General features: G+C 36.6%; 1 protein-coding gene across 1 annotated transcript in view; it reads left to right on the forward strand.

The window, feature by feature from the left end:
- Window positions 1–22,430, forward strand: part of LOC128692594 (uncharacterized) — a 45,759-nt gene that overhangs the window by 6,410 nt on the left and 16,919 nt on the right. The window contains exons 3-8 of the mRNA XM_053781778.2: window positions 3,524–5,369; window positions 7,074–7,561; window positions 9,207–9,432; window positions 12,552–12,698; window positions 15,731–15,858; window positions 22,091–22,210. Coding sequence (XP_053637753.2) covers window positions 3,524–5,369; window positions 7,074–7,561; window positions 9,207–9,432; window positions 12,552–12,698; window positions 15,731–15,858; window positions 22,091–22,210 — 2,955 coding nt within the window. The remainder of the gene's footprint in view (window positions 1–3,523; window positions 5,370–7,073; window positions 7,562–9,206; window positions 9,433–12,551; window positions 12,699–15,730; window positions 15,859–22,090; window positions 22,211–22,430) is intronic.

Below are 22,430 nucleotides of genomic sequence, written 5' to 3' on the forward strand. Positions count from 1 at the left end.
ATCCAGGTGATATTTTCTGTAATTCGGTATTTACAGTATTGGCTAGCGTGACTGGGCTCGGGTGAGAGAAGATGTATGTAGTGTCATCTGCAAATAGTGTGGGTTTGAGTAATTGCGAAGCATTTGGTAGGTCATTTATGTATAGGAGAAAGAGAAGAGGGCCAAGGACACTTCCCTGTGGGACACCAACTGTAATTGGTTGTGCGGAAGAGCTTGCCCCATTTGCGTACACATATTGGCTTCTGTTGCTGAGGTATGACTTGAGGTAGTTGAGGGAGTGCCCTCTTATACCATAGTGTGACAATTTTACGTGGAGCAAGTCATGGTCAACTGTATCAAAAGCTTTACGTAAGTCAATGAAGATCCCCAGTGGGACTTCTTTTTTCTCTATTGCAGTGTATATATGTTCTAGCATGTGTATAATATCATCATTAGTATTTTTATTAGGCCTGAATCCAAATTGGCAGGGGTTGAGTATGTTTTTGGGAGATGAGGTAGGAGTAGATTCGTTTATGAATTAATTTTTCAAAGATTTTTGAGAGTGGGTGTAAATTGGATATTGGCCTGTAGTTATAGTTATAGTGATATTCTAAACTAGGGAAGAAAAGTAATTGCACATCTTTATTACTAAATCTTAAACAATCATGAAAGTTATTCTTTACAGTATTTTCACTGAACATTCAAGTACGTGCTGTATTATAATACCATGTGTCATAATTTACTCAAAACATATTTATGCAAGCTTTGTTAATGATAGTGTTTAACCCTTAACCCTTTCAGGGTCGGCAGGCCCTCTCCTAAACTTGTTCTCAGGGTCGGAAATTTTTCGAAAAAAAAAATTATTTTTTCTTATGAAATGATAGAGAATCTTTTCCTGATCATAATGACACCAAAAGTATGAAATTTGATGGAAAACTTACAGAATTATGCTCTTGTGAAGTTAATGGTCTCAATGATGTTTACGCATCGGCGATTTCGCCCAATTTGAGCCCTATTTTCGGCTAATTCCAATGTACCAGTCGACAGAAATCATAACTATTTCGCTAGAACTCCATTTTTTTCTATTGAATGAGTACAAAAAACCACCCATTTACCGATTTCAACTATCAAATAAAGTGGTCAGAAATTGGCAATTTTGCCATTTCACACAAATTTCAAATGATGCCAATTTCCAAATAGGGTCCAGAATGAACAAGACAGACATTCCTGGCACTAAAATAACATTTTTTTTCTGTTCATTAGTCACGTCCCCAGGCCTCTCTTACATTTCTTTCCCTTTCCACTTTGAATTTTTATTCTCACAAAAAAATAGATTTACTGTTATGCAGACTACTGCATTAGTGTAGAAATGGTATAAATAATATCAGCGCACTTGTGAAAGAATATTAGACTCACTAGTTGACATGTATTGGACACATGGCATGATTTGTTTACTTTTGAACTTTGGCAAAAACTGAAAATTTCTGCTACTTTGAGCTCAATTTTAAGGTACTTTTCATCATGAAACCAATCAAAATCATCTCAATTTCTGTAATATGTCTTCCATTCTATAAAATGAGAGAGGAAAACTAGAATACAACCATAAATAGCATACGAAAATACACTGCAGAGTCGCTGTTTTAAAGCAAAAACACGGTTATTATGCACTGTTTGCTGCAGGATTTTTTTTTATACTGTGCACACTGACCACATATACCCATTCTTTCATATGTAGGCCTACCAGCTTTCTCTCGCTAGATTTGAAAGTGCTAGAATTTATGCTTACTAGTATGGCACCAACCCTGGCGTGCAAGCCGTACTAGTACAGCACCAACCCTGAAAGGGTTAAACTGTCCAAACGTATATCAACGTTCACGTGCGTACCGCTCTGAATATTTTGGGAAAAAAAAAAAATTGTTATTTTTGTTTAAAATGAAGAGCGCATTTTTCCAGCATCCTCGAATTTTGTCATACTGTGGACACTGAGTACACAGACTCATTCTCTCATGTCTAGGCAACTCAGGCGTATCATGACAAGGTTGAAAGCATGTAAAATAAAACATAGATCTACGATCAGAGCGCAACACACGTGAATGTAGCTCTATGTTTGGACAGTTTAAGGGTTAAAAAACATTATAGAGTGTTTGTTACTCAAAAAAACAGCATATAATAAGCTCAACTTTCATTAACATTACATAATTGTTTGCTACCTGAAACTACTACAGGGTGGCCATCACTAATCTGGCACCATTGGGACCTGTAGTGTGCCAGATTAGCAAGTTTGCTGGATTACAGAGTGGTTAAGTTAGAATACACTTAATTAACCTATCAATAGACATTCTTTCTGCTACATCTTCCTCATTTTCATAACTGCTTTCTCCTCCACTGGCTTGCTGCTGTAGATTTACAATTATCTGCACAATTTTTGAGTAAGTATAATGATGAAATTTGAGTCCGTATAATGATTTGAGTCAGTAAAATGATGAAATTTTAAATTATGCTAACTGAAATTAGTGCTGGATTACTAATGGGACCGGATAACTGATTGCCGGATTAGTGATGGCCGACCTGTATAAATATTAATCTAGCTATGTTGTTGTCTGGCTGTATATAAAATACAAGCTGTTGATAAATGCTTGATATTCTGAACAATTTACATGAGAATTACAGTAGCTATTCATATTATATAACTTCTTTGTTCATAATGTTTGTTAGTATTTACTCTACATCGGATGACAACATTTAGGTACTTGCATGTATCACTTTTATTTTCTGGACTTTTCTAAGATGAATCATGACTGACTAGCTTCAAGTCTCTGATATAAACACTCCTCCATATCATCAAACCTTTTCCTTATGTAATTCTCAGATTTCCTTTTTTAAAATATTCCTTCCTTATTTCACTAGACTTTTTTACTCTTGATCAAGACTTCTCAAGCTATTTTGCCAATTCCATTGTTCAAAACATCTGTTATATCTTATTTGCAAATATAAGCTTAACTATCCCACCATTTATTGTACTTGTTTCTGTGATGAGCTTAAAATTATTGCAGTTCTGACATTCAGGCTGTTGAACTACTAGAGGGACTAAGTGATGATGATTAGACATCATCACTTAGTCCCTCTAGTAGTTCAACAGCCTGAATGTCAGAACTGCAATAATTTTAAGCTCATCACAGAAACAAGTACATATATCCTCATTTTTTTTAATACACTGGCCATATCCCACCAAGACAGGGTGACCAAAAAAGAAGAGACACTTAAATAAAGTTTTTCTTCTGTTTACATTTAGTAATTTATATAGGAGAAGGGGTTATTAGCCCCTTGCTCCTGGCATTTTGTTCACCTCTTACAGCACACATGGCTTATGGAGGAACGATTCTTCTCCACTTCCCTTTGCAGAACCAGCTGAAATACATAATGAAAACTGTAATGCAATCAAGTATTTCTTCATACTCTATGCATTTCTTGGTTCTTCCAAATATTTAGTGTATACAGTAACTAGGGCATATTATTTCAAGACATATTGCCTCTCTAATTTCAGAAATTGGAAGACTTAGGCCATGATCTCTACACAGACGCTTGTGGTTGTGGTTGGGATACTTCACAGCTACCCGAGTCTCAGCACACTGATATCCATAGATACACTTCAGGAACTGTTGTTCGATGGGTGCAGGGGGAGTGCTATGTGCTACTCGCATCAACTGAAGCAGAAACTCAGGTGTACCAGGATGGGGAACATGAAGATCAACCCAAAGATGAATGTGAAGGAAAGCCTGGAAGTATTACAGAGAGTAATAATAAGGAAAATTCCCCACAAGAGCATGCCAGTGAGGACACTTACCTGAAGGACAGTTACCAAGGACAGGAAGAGAGTGAAGACAACCACTTAAGGGATAGTGGTGAGGAACCAGATCCACCACATACTTATGCAACAGACTGTGATGCATTAGATGAAGATGATGATCACGGAGAGGATGTTGATTTATGCCAAGAAAATGAAGAAACTGATCCTTGTCATAGTTCTACACCAGCCTCAAGTGAAACTGGAGATTTTATAAAAGTAGTAGATAATGAATTAATTAGTACTCATACAAGGTTGAACTCTGACTCCAATAAATTACCAAGTGTCTGGTCTGGTTGCCAGATCCACTCATGTTCTGCGAAAGGTGAGAAGTATAATCTAAATAAGTGGAAAAAATTGCATAAAAGATTCTCAAAAAAGTCTGTAAACACAATAGCATCAATTGATTATGAAGAAGAGTTAAAGCCGAAATTATCTTCCATTCAGAGTTGTGATCAAGAGTATGTGGGAGATGACTGTGAGATGGAGGACCAGGCTGAGTCTTATGACATTAAGCAGGAAATGGAGAATGTTGAAGATCTTGGGAAAGGTGTTTGTAATGGTTTTGTAAAAAAATACTCATTGAAAAGGAAAGTGGATGCGGATGAAAATTATATAAATGGAAAGAGTCGAGGAATAACTAATGAGGACAAGTTGTATACAGTTAGAAATTATTCAAACCCTGTGGACATAGACATAATCTGTGCAGACAAGGAAAGTGAGTCAGAAGATAGTAGAGATGGAAGTGACAATAGAACCACTAACGAATACCTGAGTAGTGAAGAGGCACAAGGTAGCGAATATGATCGAAGTGATGGGGAAGCAAGAATTGAAGCTGAGAGGAGTGATGAAGATATAGATAATGAAGACCACGGATGCAATGATGAAGATACAAGGGAAAACAGTAAGAATGAAGAAGAGAAAAGCCCATCAGATATTCAACCATTGAGTCCAGTGAAGCCATCTGAGCCCAGTAGCTCCTTTGTGAATGGAAGTGTGTCAGCTGTAGGAGCTGTTATGAGTGAGGATAGCATTGATGGGGATAACAGTTGTACCCTCATTATTCATGAAGAAGATACTAGAGAGGGTATCTCTAGGGAGGAGACGAATGATGGGATGTCTAGTCCCAATGTGATGCAGGATGCTGAACCTTGTAAGCTAGAGACTGATAAGGAGGCAAGAATCACTCCAGAGATATTTGGAGCAGACAAAGTGAACAGAGCTCCAAAAGAAGAAGAGCAGAAAAGTTTAGAGGCATTAGAACTTCCTTTAGGTTGCTGCTCATTAGTTAAAGACAAAAAGTGTAATTCTGAATCCTTTGGTTTACAGAATCAAAGTAGTTTATGTGATAATAATACTGAAATGGAGAAGATTGCCAGTGAGCAAAGTTATGATGACGACCAGCACAATGACTATGATGATGATGATGATGATGATGATGAGAGTGATGATGATGACTCCAGCTCAGTCACCTCTAGTAGCTCTTCCTCTTCTTCATCCTCCTCCAGTAGTGACGATGATGATAGAATAAGTTTTAAGCAAAGAGGTAAGGTGAGAGCACACATGCTATCTTTTTTAATGTGTGCAGAAAATTGAACATAATAAAGTATCATGTAGCTACATAAAGGTTCATTTAGTCTTATAATGGGTTATGTAGTCACATTGGGTTATGTAATCACATTGGGTTATGTAATCACATAGAGGATCATGTAGTCACAGGTGATCATATAGTCCTGGGTCAGCATACATAAGTAGAACCTATACATGTGTAGTAAATCAATAATAATTTTTCTCTTAGGGGATGACAGTGCAGGGAAAAATAATATATATTTGAAACTGTGATTATGGTAACAACACCTTCTCTAGAAGTTTACCATTGCCATACTGATTAGAAATTAAATTTTGTACTTTGAAAAACTTTCTGCACTTTATCCTCCCCATTTTCTCTCTCATGTGGTGTTGGAGGATTTCCAGTCACAAATATATTTTAGGGATAGATTTTTGGATCTACTGATGTTTGAATATGATGATAAAAGAATACAGTAGTTAGCCACAGTGATGTACTGTTGCTACCAAGCAGACCTGCTCATTATTTAAATCACAGAAAGTGCAGAGAATCTCACTCTGAGAGTTTCCTACTTTACCTCTCTCACATTGCATATAGCTTTATGCTGATCAATAATATCCTTGTGCAGAGGTTGGATAATTCATTATACAGACATTTGAGACTTCCATTGCATTTAACAACCAAGTGAAAATATGAGTCAACACCTGGTATCAGCCCTTGATCAGATGTCAAATTCTGAACGTAGTTTCATGCAAGGGACAACCCGCAACTGTATCTGCTGGTGAGGGGATCCTGATCCCAGGAACTGGACTTATACTCCCCTTCTTTGGATTGATCCTGAATGTCTCTGATTCCCTAGTCACTGTATGACACATATGCTTTTAAAACTTCCCCAGATTAAAAAAAAACATACATTACAGCATTTGTAATGATTTTAACAAAAATAAACCATATCTCTCTATCTTGACTCATGTCTGAGAATATAATGTACAGCATTCACACTAAAATGTAGTGTATTCCATCAAATACAGTGCTGTATATGGATAGAGTAAAACACAGTATTACTGGGCACTTGATAGCTCAAGAGACATTGATGATGTTTTTAATAAAACTAACTTTTTTCGAGACAAAAGTTTCAATGTATGATTTTGGCGAGTGAGCTAGCCAACTAATAGAAAATTTAAATGATTCTGTAATGGGAGTGTTTATGTGTAATTCTTTGACTACATTTCAATACATCCAACCATACTTAAGGTAACCCTGTCCTTAATTACATTTGTGTTAAAAACAAAGACATTTATGTCTTTGATATTAAGATTCAATATAACTCTCACTAGTTTTTCTAATACTCAGTATAATACTTTTTCTTGAATATAGTGCTTCTGAAAAAACTTTTTAAAAGATTAAAGGCCGGTTTCAAAGAATTGCAAAAAAAAAAAAAAAATATTAGGTTGCAATGCTACACCCACTACAAAGCTACTACACCCACCTTTCTGGATACTGGTCAGTTAGGTAGCATTCTCAACCTAATGGTGGTTGTATATCTGACATGGTTTGTCATTTGAAGATCAGATCCAATAATTTGTTTTGTATACAGAAACTATTATGGCAGCTAGCCACACCAATTAGGAAACTTTGTGCAATATTTGTTATGGAATAAACTATTGCTGAATTTTCTTACAGTGGAGAGGGCAGCTCAAGCTGCTCGAGAGGCAGAAGCATCGGCAGCAGCATTGCTTTCTGCAAGTGTTACTAACCAGGAAACAACAACATGTAATGACAGCCACCCAACACACACAATAAACCATGTAGCCCTTGACCAAAAACTTGATGGTCATTGTCAGTTAGAAGCCCAAATGGAAGATCAGATAGGATCAGTCTCTGCAGCTTCATCCTCAGAAGATATTGTATCACACAACAATGAAGCTGCCACAGTATCAACCTCCACTGCTGCTGTTTATGTGGATCCTCCTTCAGATTCCCTTAGTCTAACTCCGCACTTAGCATGTCCAGAGCCTGTGGAGGTTGAGCACAGTGGACGTGACCCGGCAGATCTACAAGCAGCTCAGGGCCTGGCAGACCTACAAATGGGGCAGAATTTGAATCTCAGCAATAACCCGCCAGGCTCTACATCCAACCCAATGACCTTCATGGTGAACGAGCTCCAGGAGGTGAGTGGTGATGAAAGTGAAAAGATTATTTAACTCAAGAAGCCACATGTACTGGTGTAAGTACTTGTAAATGGGCTTCACTGAACAGATTTAACAAAGTTTACAGTAACCTAAAAACAGCTTCTACAAGTAATTATTAAGGGATTGTAAGGCATAAAAAATATTTTTTTTAATACACCAGCCCTCTTCTACCTAGGTAGGATGACCCAAAAATGAAGAAGTACTTTCACCATCACTTGCTCTTATCACTGTCTTGCCAGAGACATACCAACATTAGTTTAGATGACCTAATCTGCAGTATCTCCACCCTTCCTTCAGAGTGTAGGCACTGTACTTGCCACCTCCAGGACTTTAAGTCCAGCTTTCCAGTTTACCCTGAATCCCTTCATAATTGTTAGCTTGCTCATACTCCAACACCACATTAAGTCTGCTACTTACACATTTGACTCATATTTGTTAAATCTTTTTTATTGTGAATATCATTAATGCTTATTTTTTAACACACCAGCCATCTCCCACTGAGGCAGAGTGACCCAAAAAAGAAGAAGTGCTTTCATGATGTTTTTCTTCTTTTTACATTTAGTAATTTATACAGAAGGAATTACTTGCCCCTTGCTCCCAGCATTTCAGTCACATATGACATGCATGACTTACAGAGGAAAGATTCTTCTCCACTTCTCCATGGAGCATTGTCTTATATACATTTATTTAACATATTAAAGTCCTTCTAGATGTAAGTTAGGTTAAAGCTTACCCAAAATGCTCTGCATAAATAAGGGGCTTTCCATTTTATTATTGAAATGTAATCCAGTTTTGTACAGGTGATGTATCATGTGGAAATAAATTTTATTGAATGATTGATAAAAATCACTTGTTTCCACTCGCTTCCATCTGACATACTCACACGTGCCTATTGGAAGGTCAAGCCCCTCACATACACAACCTCAGAAGACTGTAGATTTTTTTCTGTTATGAAAGGAAGTCAATTGCCATACCCTTGTTTATGTCCCAGTGAAGCAAAGTTGGGTCTGAAATTTATGCTCAGTTACTTAGCTCATCATGAATGATGGTTATGCAGTTCTTCACCCTCAGGCTTTTGATAAAACAGCAGAGACTACAGGTGTGAGTGTCCGAACATTCAGGACAAGCTCATTGTAAGACTTGATGAGCTGAATTGTGACTATCAAAGATGATAGTCAATTATCCTGTAAGGGTCATACAGTGCCAGGGGAATGGGGGGCATTTGTATTTAATCTGAGGAAGAGGAGGATGGCTTCAGTGCCTTGGATCAAGAGCCTTTCAACTCTGTCACTCCACTTCAAGGGCCTATATACTAGAGAGAATGGGGAATATAAATACCTTTCTGTTTTCTTTACAATGCCTGAAATGTTAGCAGATATGAACCTGTTGAGCAGACCTTCCCTGGAATAGCGATACTTTCTTCTTGTCAATTGATGCTAATTTACTGTATCTACACTTAGGTGCTAGGTTTGCTGTAGAATTGAAAAGTCATGTTATTGGTAATTTGCCTTCTCTGATCTGACCAACATACAGTAATATATTTACATTATAACTAAGGTCATAGATCATCTATATGGTAAAGTAAATGAGTTCATTTGACGTTAACAGGAGATATGTATTTCAGATTCCTCTTGAGGTTCGTCGCTCAGTTGGAGGTAAAGGCTTAGAGTGTGTGGTGTGTGGCAAAATATTTAACCGTCTCCTTAAATTGAAGCAACACCACCGAACTCATACTGGGGAGCGACCGTGGGGTTGCAGTAATTGTGGTAAAACTTTCAGTACTGCATCCTACCTCCAGAAACATCGCCTTACCTGTCATGTACCTTCACATCAGCGACAGTTTTCTTGCTGTAAGGATTTTGTATCTGTTAACTGAATATGGCTAATTTTATGCCAAATTATTAAAAAGATAATTCACCTTATTATTTATTTTTTATTATCACACCGGCCGATTCCCACCAAGGCAGGGTGGCCCGAAAAAGAAAAACTTTCACCATCATTCACTCCATCACTGTCTTGCCAGAAGGGTGCTTTACACTACAGTTTTTAAACTGCAACATTAACACCCCTCCTTCAGAGTGCAGGCACTGTACTTCCCATCTCCAGGACTCAAGTCCGGCCTGCCGGTTTCCCTGAATCCCTTCATAAATGTTACTTTGCTCACACTCCAACAGCACGTCAAGTATTAAAAACCATTTGTCTCCATTCACTCCTATCAAACACGCTCACGCATGCCTGCTGGAAGTCCAAGCCCCTCGCACACAAAACCTCCTTTACCCCCTCCCTCCAACCCTTCCTAGGCCGACCCCTACCCCGCCTTCCTTCCACTACAGACTGATACACTCTTGAAGTCATTCTGTTTCGCTCCATTCTCTCTACATGTCCGAACCACCTCAACAACCCTTCCTCAGCCCTCTGGACAACAGTTTTGGTAATCCCGCACCTCCTCCTAACTTCCAAACTACGAATTCTCTGCATTATATTCACACCACACATTGCCCTCAGACATGACATCTCCACTGCCTCCAGCCTTCTCCTCGCTGCAACATTCATCACCCACGCTTCACACCCATATAAGAGCGTTGGTAAAACTATACTCTCATACATTCCCCTCTTTGCCTCCAAGGACAAAGTTCTTTGTCTCCACAGACTCCTAAGTGCACCACTCACTCTTTTTCCCTCATCAATTCTATGATTCACCTCATCTTTCATAGACCCATCCGCTGACACGTCCACTCCCAAATATCTGAATACGTTCACCTCCTCCATACTCTCTCCCTCCAATCTGATATTCAATCTTTCATCACCTAATCTTTTTGTTATCCTCATAACCTTACTCTTTCCTGTATTCACCTTTAATTTTCTTCTTTTGCACACCCTACCAAATTCATCCACCAATCTCTGCAACTTCTCTTCAGAATCTCCCAAGAGCACAGTGTCATCAGCAAAGAGCAGCTGTGACAACTCCCACTTTGTGTGTGATTCTTTATCTTTTAACTCCACGCCTCTTGCCAAGACCCTCGCATTTACTTCTCTTACAACCCCATCTATAAATATATTAAACAACCACGGTGACATCACACATCCTTGTCTAAGGCCTACTTTTACTGGGAAAAAATTTCCCTCTTTCCTACATACTCTAACTTGAGCCTCACTATCCTCGTAAAAACTCTTCACTGCTTTCAGTAACCTACCTCCTACACCATACACTTGCAACATCTGCCACATTGCCCCCCTTATTATGCCTTTCATATCTTAATTTACGTATGCTTGTTTTAACTTACGTTGTCATTAGAAGGGTTACTTCTTTATTCCTCTTGATGTAACCTCAAATAATATAATTCCTAAGCAAAATTAAGAACTTGATTTATTCATTAAAATCTATTACTTTAAATTTTATTTTTAACCTATGAATCATTTCAAATCAATTCAGAGTGATGCAGTGAAGAAAGCATTTTCTCCATGACTTGCTCTCTAGCAGTCTTTCCAGATGGACATGTAACAGTACAAAAACAATACAAATCTTTACTTCAAAATTACTATATAAAGCATACAATAATCAGAAGGCCCATAGGATTCATAGCATTTCAGGCAAAACTTAGCCTATACTGTACATAAAATTTAGTTTTATTTTTTTATATTTAAGTGTGTAATACATGGTATTAATAGGAATTTAAAATAGGTACAAGTTAATTCATAAAATAACAGAAAGAATAAAAAAATGTCTTGTTCTGACAGAGTGATATGTATTAGTTAATTTAAATACAAAACAATATGATGCACTAAAAATTCACTGAGAAGTGCTCTGGCAGATAGGGACATAAGAAATAAAGATGTAATACTATGCAAGATTATCAGTACAACAGCTTTGTCTAAAAGAAAGGACATGCAGTATTACTGCAAAGGACAAATAATAAACTGAAGGCCTGTAGAATCCATAGCATCTTGGCCAACATTTATCCTGTTCTGTGCTTAAAATTTATTCAGCTAATTCAAAATAAAAATTATAGTAAGTTAAAATTGTCAAGTTTATCAGGGTGAGCAAAACTAGTTACTTGACTTAATAAAAAATACCACAAGTATGATATACATATCTAGTAACATACAGGTGAAGGAAAGCCAGAATAAGAACAAAGAGAGAATTGGATGAAAACAGATTTCAATATTTGTTTGACATAATATATTGGTGTCAAGAGCACATTAATATAAGAAGGTGGTTTGAAGCCGTTGGCAGATGGGAATTTTTGGAATCTTCACCCAGAGAGTTCAAGATTTTATGGCTTTTTATGCACATTGAGTTTTTATCAGGTTGAGCTGGACACAGGGGATATCAAAGAGATTTTTGTGTCTTGTGTTATGCCTATGATTTCTGTTGCAGCTGTAAAGGAAGAGTTTCAAAGCAGGGTTTATATTAGAATTGATTGTCCTGTACATATACTAGTATGCACAGTAGTATGAGTGAATATTATGTATATAAAAGAATAAAAGGGCACAATACTGTGACTGAAACAATACATAAATAACCTGCACATGGTAGGCTAAAACTTATGATGACATTTCGGCCCAACTTGTACCATTAACTAGTCATACAAAGAGGAATGTGTGTGTTATGTATATTAAGTTAGTTTAAACTTTGAATAGCTGGAGAAAGTATTATATGGCACTAGACTGGGTAATCATTCGTACAGCCAGTTTTTGTTGAGCTATTATTGGATTTAGGTGATTTGCTATAGTGAATCCCTAGTCACAAATAGCATAAAGAAGTTTAACTCGACTGTTGCACATGCGTCTAACTCATCAGCCAAAGATGGTACACCATGTATATAGCACTACTAATGTAACAACAAATAAAAAATCCCACATAAACAAGTAATCACACACACATGCAAGATATATACATTTTCTTTCTGTGTCCTACAGTATAGATTAAAAGTAATTTAGTGTTTTGTTAATAATTGTTTTCTCCTAGATGTGTGTCACCGAGGATTTGGGTTACGAAGCTCCTTACAAACTCATCTGGCCACCCATGCCTCTAACAAGCCTTTCACCTGTGACATCTGCGGCCAGTCCTTTGCTCTTAAGTTCACACTAGACACACACAAAGCACAACACACAGGTAGTTAGAATAGATGTGACCTAAAAATTTGCAGAGATATTGGCTGTTTAGAAACCTTAATTAATATCTTCTATGCATTTTAATATTTTATTGTTCAGAATTCAGTAAGAATTTTGATATTATCTGTGGTTAATAGCATTATTGACAGCATATTCCTGCAAATCTTTTTGAAGTCATAGTTGTACAGTGCAGTAATAAATAGTTGGAAGGGTAGAGCATGAAATTAATGTATAATCTAAATATTATCATAATTGGAGATTAACTTGAATTTTTTTATATATTTAAAAATGGGTAAACAGTTGAAATATATTTATTCAAAATGGGCAGGACCAAGAGGTATCTGGTTAACTAATATCTGCTGGCAATCAGAGTTGCTTCTCTAGCTTCATTGAACCACATTGCCTGTATCACTTTCTGTTTTTGATGATCTCTTCAAGCACTTTTTACTGCTACTATCTTCTTTATCACACTCACTCCAATGTAAGGGGTAGGGTGACTTGATGCTAGTGAAGGGCTCTTGATCTAAGAAATTAGAGCTACCCTTCCCTCATTTGGATCCATTCTGATTACCTCCCATCTCCTAAATACCATATGATCCTTACTGTTTTAGCTGGTCCCAATGAATGCGTGGGGAGTTTTGAATCAAGTGTGAGAGTAATGGTGGTTGGGGATTTCAATGCTAAAGTGGGTAAAAATGTTATGGAGGGAGTAGTAGGTAAATTTGGGGTGCCAGGGGTAAATGTAAATGGGGAGCCTTTAATTGAGCTATGGTTTTTTTTTTTTTTTTTTTTCAACAAGTCGGCCGTCTCCCACCGAGGCAGGGTGACCCCAAAAAGAAAGAAAATCCCCAAAAATAAAATATTTTCATCATCATTCAATACTTTCACCACACTCACACATTATCACTGTTTTTGCAGAGATGCTCAGAATACAACAGTTTAGAAGCATATACGTATAAAGATACACAACATATCCCTCCAAACTGCCAATATCCCAAAACCCCTCCTTTAAAGTGCAGGCATTGTACTTCCCATTTCCAGGACTCAAGTCCGACTATATGAAAATAACTGGTTTCCCTGAATCCCTTCACTAAATATTACCCTGCTCACACTCCAACAGATCGTCAGGTCCCAAGTATCATTCGTCTCCATTCACTCCTATCTAACACGCTCATGCTTCTTTTCATTCATAACATCCACAATCATCTCTTTCTTATCATTTGCATTACAACCATGCACATTCAAACATCCCACATTAACGGTTTTCTTCTTTTTCTTTTTAGTAGGCTATATGGGAAAAGGGGTTACTAGCCCATTGCTCCTGGCATTTTAGTTGACTTTTACAACACGCATGGCTTACTAAGGAAAGATTCTTATTCCACTTCCCCATGGATGTGAAAGGAAAAGTAATAAGAACAAGAACTATTAAGATGATAAAATCAAAGAAAACTCAGATGAGTGTGTATACATAGATGTGTACATGCATGTGTAGTGTGACCTAAGTGTAAGTAGAAGTAGCAAGACGTACCTGAAATCTTACATGTTTATGAGACAGAAAAAAGACACCAGCAATCCTACCATCATGTAAAACAAATACAGGCTTCTGTTTTATACTCACTTGGCAGTATGGTAGTACATCACTGGGCGGTTGCTGTCTACCAACCTAATACTATTTATCATCATCTATGTTGCATAATTGCTGTAGATTCTTCAATCATGCAGCATATATTTTTCTGAAATGCACATGTTTATAGAATAACTGGTTATTCTGAACAGACAATCAAACAGAAAAATTATCCAAAGCAATGAAAAAGAGAAGAGTTGTTGACATTGTCATGAGACCCTGAGGTTCTGAACAATAGATGAACAGTAGCATAGAGGTGACAAAGGGGACTGCATACTAGGCCTTACTGGACTAAGTAAGATAGGTGATTATTGGTGTGAATGAGACATAACATATTCCAGGTGGGATATTTGGGCCTTCCACTGCACAAATGAAAAATATAATGAAGTAATGGAAAAACATTATCGATGCATAATACCACTGACTACAAAATGGACACGAGACTACATTACATTTTTGCGTGAAAAAGTAAGATTTTTTGTATGCCTTTAAACTTGTTCCAGTGTTTAAAAAAAATATTGCAGTACATATTCTATTAGTTCATGTTGTTTAAACCCCTTTTCCCATCTCAGTTTTCTTTTTTAATTTTCCCCAACAACTGCTTGGCCACTTTTAAAAACTATAACCCATTACATAAGTACAGTGGACCCCCGGTTAACGATATTTTTTCACTCCAGAAGTATGTTCAGGTGCCAGTACTGACCGAATTTGTTCCCATAAGGAATATTGTGAAGTAGATTAGTCCATTTCAGACCCCCAAACATACACGTACAAACGCACTTACATAAATACACTTACATAATTGGTCGCATTCAGAGGTAATCGTTATGCGGGGGTCCACTGTATATGAAAATAACTATGAAACTTCTTCTTGTGTGTAGTTAAAGTATATTTTGTCATTTTAAAAAACCACACAATGTATTCAGATTATAGTGAAGTTAATTTTAAGGGACACAGCAGTACTGTATACAGCTTATTATTTTTTAAGCATAGTGACTGTTGCCCCCACCAAAAAAAAAGAAACATACTGTTTCTCACTAAGTAGCTGTCTTTCTGACTGTGTCAAACCAAGGTAAGGTGACCCAAAAACAAGAAACACATTCATTATTTCTTACTAAATAACTGTCTTTCTAGAAGTGCACAGACATCACAGTTCAAATGCTCCTCCTAACTGCAACATACCCGCCCCTCCTTCAGAGTACAGGTATTGTATTGTCCACCTCTAGGATTCACGTTTGGATAACTGGTTTTTCAGGATTCCTTCGTCAATGTTACCTTGCTTACTTACCAGATGTTGCTATAAAATTTTAACACACTAGAAGAATGAAGAAATTGCCTTTTTTTTCAGGAAAATAATTATGAAAAATTTAATTGCACTCTACAGAATGTAAGTGTTTTTTCAATGGCAGGAAGTCGGCCTTGGGTATGCAGTGTTTGTGGTCGTTCATATGTGACAAAGTACAAGTTACGCGCTCACATGAAGGCCCACACTGGAGAACTTGCCTGCTCTGTATGTGGCCGCCAATTTACATCTCAGGTACATTATATTCATATCCAAATTTATTATAAATATTTGTTAGTTTGGGATATTGGCAGTTTGGAGGGATATGTTGTGTATCTTTATATGTGTATGCTTCTAAACTGTTGTATTCTGAGCACCTCTGCAAAAACAGTGATAATGTGCGAGTGTGGTGAAAGTGTTGAATGATGATGAAAGCATTTTCTTTTTGGGGATTTTCTTTCTTTTTTGGGTCACCCTGCCTCGGTGGGAGACGGCCGACTTGTTGAAAAAAAAAAAAAAATATATACAGTGGACCCCCGGTTATTGATATTATTTCATTCCAGAAGTATGTTCAGGTGTCATTACTGAATGAATTTGTTCCCATAAGGAATATTGTGAATTAGATTAGTCCATTTCAGAACCCCAAACATACACGTACAAATGCACTTACATAAATACACTTACATAATTGGTCGCATTGGGAGCTGATCGTTAAGCGGGGGTCCACTGTATATATATATATATATATATATATATATATATATATATATATATATATATCTTCTTCTTTCTTTCAACACACCGGCCGTATCCCACCGAGGCGGGGTGGCCCAAAAGGAAAAACGAAAGTTTCTCCTTTTACATTTAGTAATATATACAGGAGAAGAGGTTACTAGCCCCTTGCTCCCGGCATTTTAGTCGCCTCTTACAACACGCATGGCTTACGGAGGAAGAATTCTGTTCCACTTCCCCATGGAGATAAGAGGAAATAAACAAGAATAAGAACTAGAAAGAAAATAGAAGAAAACCCAGAGGGGTGTGTATATATGTGCTTGTACATGTATGTGTAGTGTGACCTAAGTGTAAGTAGAAGTAGCAAGACGTACCTGAAATCTTGCATGTTCATGAGACAGAAAAAAGGACACCAGCAATCCTACCATCATGTAAAACAATTACAGGCTTTCGTTTTACACTCACTTGGCAGGACGGTAGTACCTCCCTGGGCGGTTGCTGTCTACCAACCTACTACCTATATATATATATATATATATATATATATATATATATCTTTCTTCTTTCAACACACCAGCCGTATCCCACCGAGGCGGGGTGGCCCAAAAGGAAAAACAAAAGTTTCTCCTTTCACATTTAGTAATATATACAGGAGAAGGGGTTACTAGCCCCTTGCTCCTGGCATTTTAGTCGCCTCTTACAACACGCATAGCTTACGGAGGAAGAATTCTGTTCCACTTCCCCATGGAGATAAGAGGAAATAAACAAGAACAAGAGCTAGTAAGAAACTAGAAGAAAACCCAGAGGGGTGTGTATACATATGCTTGTACATGTATGTGTAGTGTGACCTAAGTGTAAGCAGAAGTAGCAAGACGTACCTGAAACCTTGCATATTTATGAGACAGAAAAAACACCAGCAATCCTACCATCGTGTAAAACAATTACAGGCTTACGTTTTACACTCACTTGGCAGGACGGTAGTACCTCCCTGGGCGGTTGCTGTCTACCAACCTACTACCTAAATATATATATATATAATATATATAATATATCTTCTTCTTTCAACACACCAGCCGTATCCCACCGAGGCGGGGTGGCCCAAAAGGAAAAACGAAAGTTTCTCCTTTTACATTTAGTAATATATACAGGAGAAGAGGTTACTAGCCCCTTGCTCCCGGCATTTTAGTCGCCTCTTACAACACGCATGGCTTACGGAGGAAGAATTCTGTTCCACTTCCCCATGGAGATAAGAGGAAATAAACAAGAATAAGAACTAGAAAGAAAATAGAAGAAAACCCAGAGGGGTGTGTATATATGTGCTTGTACATGTATGTGTAGTGTGACCTAAGTGTAAGTAGAAGTAGCAAGACGTACCTGAAATCTTGCATGTTCATGAGACAGAAAAAAGGACACCAGCAATCCTACCATCATGTAAAACAATTACAGGCTTTCGTTTTACACTCACTTGGCAGGACGGTAGTACCTCCCTGGGCGGTTGCTGTCTACCAACCTACTACCTATATATATATATATATATATATATATATATATAATGTATATATATATATGTGTATATATATATATATATATATATATATATATATATATATATATATATATATATATATATATATATATATATATATATATATTATACAGTATATATATATATATATATATATATATATTGACAATTTTCTTCTTCTTATTCTTTTTAGTAATCTTTACAGGAAAAGGGGTTACTAGCCCATTGTTCCCGGCATTTTAGTTGACTTTTACAACACGCATGGCTTACGGAGGAAAGATTCTTATTCCACTTCCCCATGGATATAAAAGGAAAATTAATAAGACCAAGAACTATTAAGATAAAATCAAAGAAAACTCAGATGAGTGTGTATAAATAAATGTGTACATGTATGTGTAGTGTGACCTAAGTGTAAGTAGAAGTAGCAAGACATGCCTGTAATCTTGCATATTTATGAGACAGACAAAAGACATCAGCAATCCTACCATCATGTAAAACAATCACAGGCTTCGTTTTACACTCACTTGGCAGGACGGTAGTACCTCCCTGGGTGGTTGCTGTCTACCAACCTACTTTTGGAGGGATATGTTGTGTATCTTTATATGTTTATGCTTCTAGACTGTTGTATTCTGAGCACCTCTGCAAAAACAGTGATAATGTGTGAGTGTGGTGAAAGTGTTGAATGATGATGAAAGTATTTTCTTTTTGGGGATTTTCTTTCTTTTTTGGGTCACCCTGCCTCGGTGGGAGACGGCCGACTTGTTGAAAAAAAAAAAAAAATATATATATATATATATATATATATATATATATATATATATATATATATATATATATTAATTTATATATATATATATATATATATATATATATATATATATATATATATATATATATATATATATATATATATATATATATATTTATTTATTTATTTATTTATTTATTTATTTATTTTGATTGATTGATTGTCCAGTAAAATTAGGCTTTTGGCAGGGATGTGTGATGTCATAATTTTTATAGATGGAGTTATAACATAAGTAAACAGGATGTTAGGAAGAGGCGTGGGAATGAAAGATAGTGAAAATGATACAGATTTAGAATTGTCAGAGTTGCTTTTTGCTTTTGGTAGATTCAGAAGAGAGATTGCAATAGTTGGTAAAAAAAATTGGGAGGGTTTGTAAAAGAAGGGCATTATGAATAAACTTTGGAAAAAAGAAGGTGATGAGAGAATTAAAAAATATAGGAAGTGAGAAATTGGATATTGGAATAGAGGGAGGGAGCATGGAGGAAGTGAATGTAATGTGTTCATTATTTTCTTAGTGGTTTTCTTTTCATAGGTGACCACAGCTTTCAGATCTTGTGAGTTGAGAATTGATGTCTTACTAAGGCCTTGTGGCATGGAGATGATGGCTTCGCATAGCATTCTTCCAGATATTTTACAAGTCCTAATTCTTAAAGTAGAAATTTTAAATTCTTACCAATGAGTTCCACATTCTAGTCTGGTTGTCATGTGAGTTAAAGGGTTACCAAGTGTTTGCAAGGAAAAAGAAAATGTTTCAGGAAGACAGGATTAGATACATATGCAAATTATACCAGAGAAGCTGCAGGAAATAAAAAATAATAATCAGAATCACTAATAAAGTTCAGAAAGTCTTAAGAATGGAAAAGACTGTATTGTATTCATTGAATAGGAGAGTAAAGTTCAAATGAATCTGCAGATTATTAAATGGTGCTTAAGTGTCAGTACAGATGTAAGGGATTTTGAGTAGAACTAATTTTGCATTCCTGAAGCTTAAGCCAACATCACTAGCTATCTGACATGAAATTATTCTAATTCTTTCTACTTGACTCCTACCTATGCAGAAATAGCTTCAACAATAAAATCACTTAAAAATACTGTTAGTAGTAAGGCAAATGAGGTGCCCACAAACTACAATAAAAAAGTTGTACAAGTACTACCATATCTCCAACTATTGTAATATAGTGGTACCTCGGGATACTAACCTAATTCGTTCCAGAAGGCTGTTCGAGTGCCAATCTGCTCGAGTATCAAACGAATTTGTTCCCATAAGGAATAATGTAAAGTAGATTAATCCATTTCAGACCTCCAAAAATACACTTACAAAAGCACTTACAAAAATACACTTACATAAATGTTCAAGTTTGTATCCTGAGGTACCACTGTACTTTTCAACAAATCATTTAAAGCTTTTAGGGTCGGTGTCATACTAGTATAGCTTGCACGCCAGGGTTGGTGCCGTACTAGTACACGTAAATTCTAGTGCTTTCAAATCTAGCGAGAGAAAGCTGGTAGGCCTTCATATGAAAGAATGGGTCTGCATGGTCAGTGTGCACAGTATAAAAAAATCCTGTAGCACAAAGTACATGAGAAAAAATCTCCAACCATGTGTTTTGTTTAAAACAGCGACTTTGCAGTGTATTTTCGTATGGTATTTATGGTCATATTCTCGTTTTCTTGGTGTCATTTTATAGAATGAAAGACATATTACAGAAATTGAGATGATATTGATTGGTTTCACAATGAAAAGTACCTTGAAATTGAGCTCAAAGTACCAGAAACGTTCAATTTTTGTCGATGTTCAAAAGTAAACAAATCATGCCACGCATCCAATACACGTCAATTGGTGGGTCTAATATTCTTTCACACTAATGCAGTAGTCTGCATAACAGTAACTCTTCTATTTTTTTGTGAGAATAAAAGTTCAAAGTGGAAAGCAAAAGAAATGTAAGAGGGGCCTGGGGATTTGACTAATAAACAGAGAAAATGTTATTTTAGTGCCAGGAATGTCTGTCTTGTTTATTCTAGACCCTATTTTGAAATTGGCATCTTTTGAAATTTGTGTGAAATTGGCAAAATTGCCAGTTTCTAACCACTTTATTGGATAGTTGAAATCGGTAATTGGCTGGTTTCTTGTACTCATTTGATAGAACAAATGGAGTTCTAACGAAATAGCCATGAGTTTTGTTGACTGGAGCATTGGAATTGGCCGAAAGTAGGGCTCAATGTCGGCGAAATCGCCGATGCATAAACATCGTCAAGAGTGCTAACTTTGCGAGAGCATAATTCTGTAATTTTTCCATCAAATTTCATACTTTTGGTGTTATTATGATTGGGAAAAGATTCTCTATCATTTCATAAGCAAACATCATTTTTATTTTTTTCAAAAACTTTTGACCCTGAGAACAAGTTTAGGAGAGGGTATCCTGAAAGGGTTAAGAAACAAATCTTTCCAGATACTGTCAAGAGAGCCAGGAAAATTCCCAGCCATCACAAAGATGGTGATTCAACTGATGTTAATAATTACAGACCAATCTTCAACCTTTCAGTAATATCCAAAATATTTGAAAAATTAATTCACAAGCAACTACTATACATTTACCTGCCCAAACACAACATATGTACTTATTCCTTGTCAATTTAGGTTCGGACAGAAAAAAAAGTACCAATGATGCAGTAATAAGATTGGAGACAGATGAGTATCCTATTGGACTCATCATTGATCTGTGAAAGGCTTTTTATATCAATGACCACAGTACTCTCTAATCCTACCTCAGTAACACAACACAACACAACAGTCCTCGATGACGCACTGACTTTCTTGGGTTATCCTGGGTGGCTAACCCTCCGGGGTTAAAAATCCGAACGAAATCTTATCTTATCTTATAGCTATAAATGACACTTTGTTTAGTACAATACCCATAAACCTGTGTCCCCAAAATAGCATTCTAGTATGTTGTCTTATCATGTATAGCAGTGACCTACTTAATGCCACACAGCACCTGAAATTTGTACCCTTTGCTGATGACACAACTTTTTAATATCAGGTTTGAACCCATTGTCTATAAACACCATAGTAAATAATGAGTTTAAAAAAGGCTCACACATGGATGATTACCAGCAAATTCACCCTTAATACTGAAAAAAGCATTCTTTATATCTTTTGGAAATAAACCACGTCCACATTTAGATATTAGAATCAGTGGTACTCAAACAGCACAAGAAAAAGAAGAGGGAAAAATCCTAGGTCTAATGGTAGACAAACTGAAATTTAATGCCCAAATCCAACACACATTGACAAAAGTCTCTAAGACTATTATGTTCCTTAACCCACACTCTTAACACTTTACTTCTCCTTCATAATTTAAAGGCAGATAAAAATATTTTCAAACTTCATTGATGAAGTATATGTTTGTATTTCCTCACAGGATTCAATGGGGCGCCATCAGCGACTGCATGAAGGCTCTGGCAAGAATCCTATGCTTCCAACATGTCATGTCTGCAACAAGAAATTTGCTACCCCCAGTCTTCTGAAGAGGCATATTGCTGTATGTACAGTAATTCTGATTAAAACTAGTTACTAATATGTATAGGCAAGTTTCAGTCCAGTCAGTCATTCTATTGAGGTTAGATGGGCATATTCTGTTGTGTTGTCAGTGAGTTGTTGCAAATTTTTTTTGTAACAGAATAGAATCTTTAACAAAAAGAACAGCATGTGTGTGTGTGTGAAATTTTATTTCAAGCTTGGTAAAATGACTAGTGAAACTC

Source organism: Cherax quadricarinatus, chromosome 30, assembly GCF_038502225.1.
Source record: "Cherax quadricarinatus isolate ZL_2023a chromosome 30, ASM3850222v1, whole genome shotgun sequence".
Taxonomy (NCBI): domain Eukaryota; kingdom Metazoa; phylum Arthropoda; class Malacostraca; order Decapoda; family Parastacidae; genus Cherax; species Cherax quadricarinatus.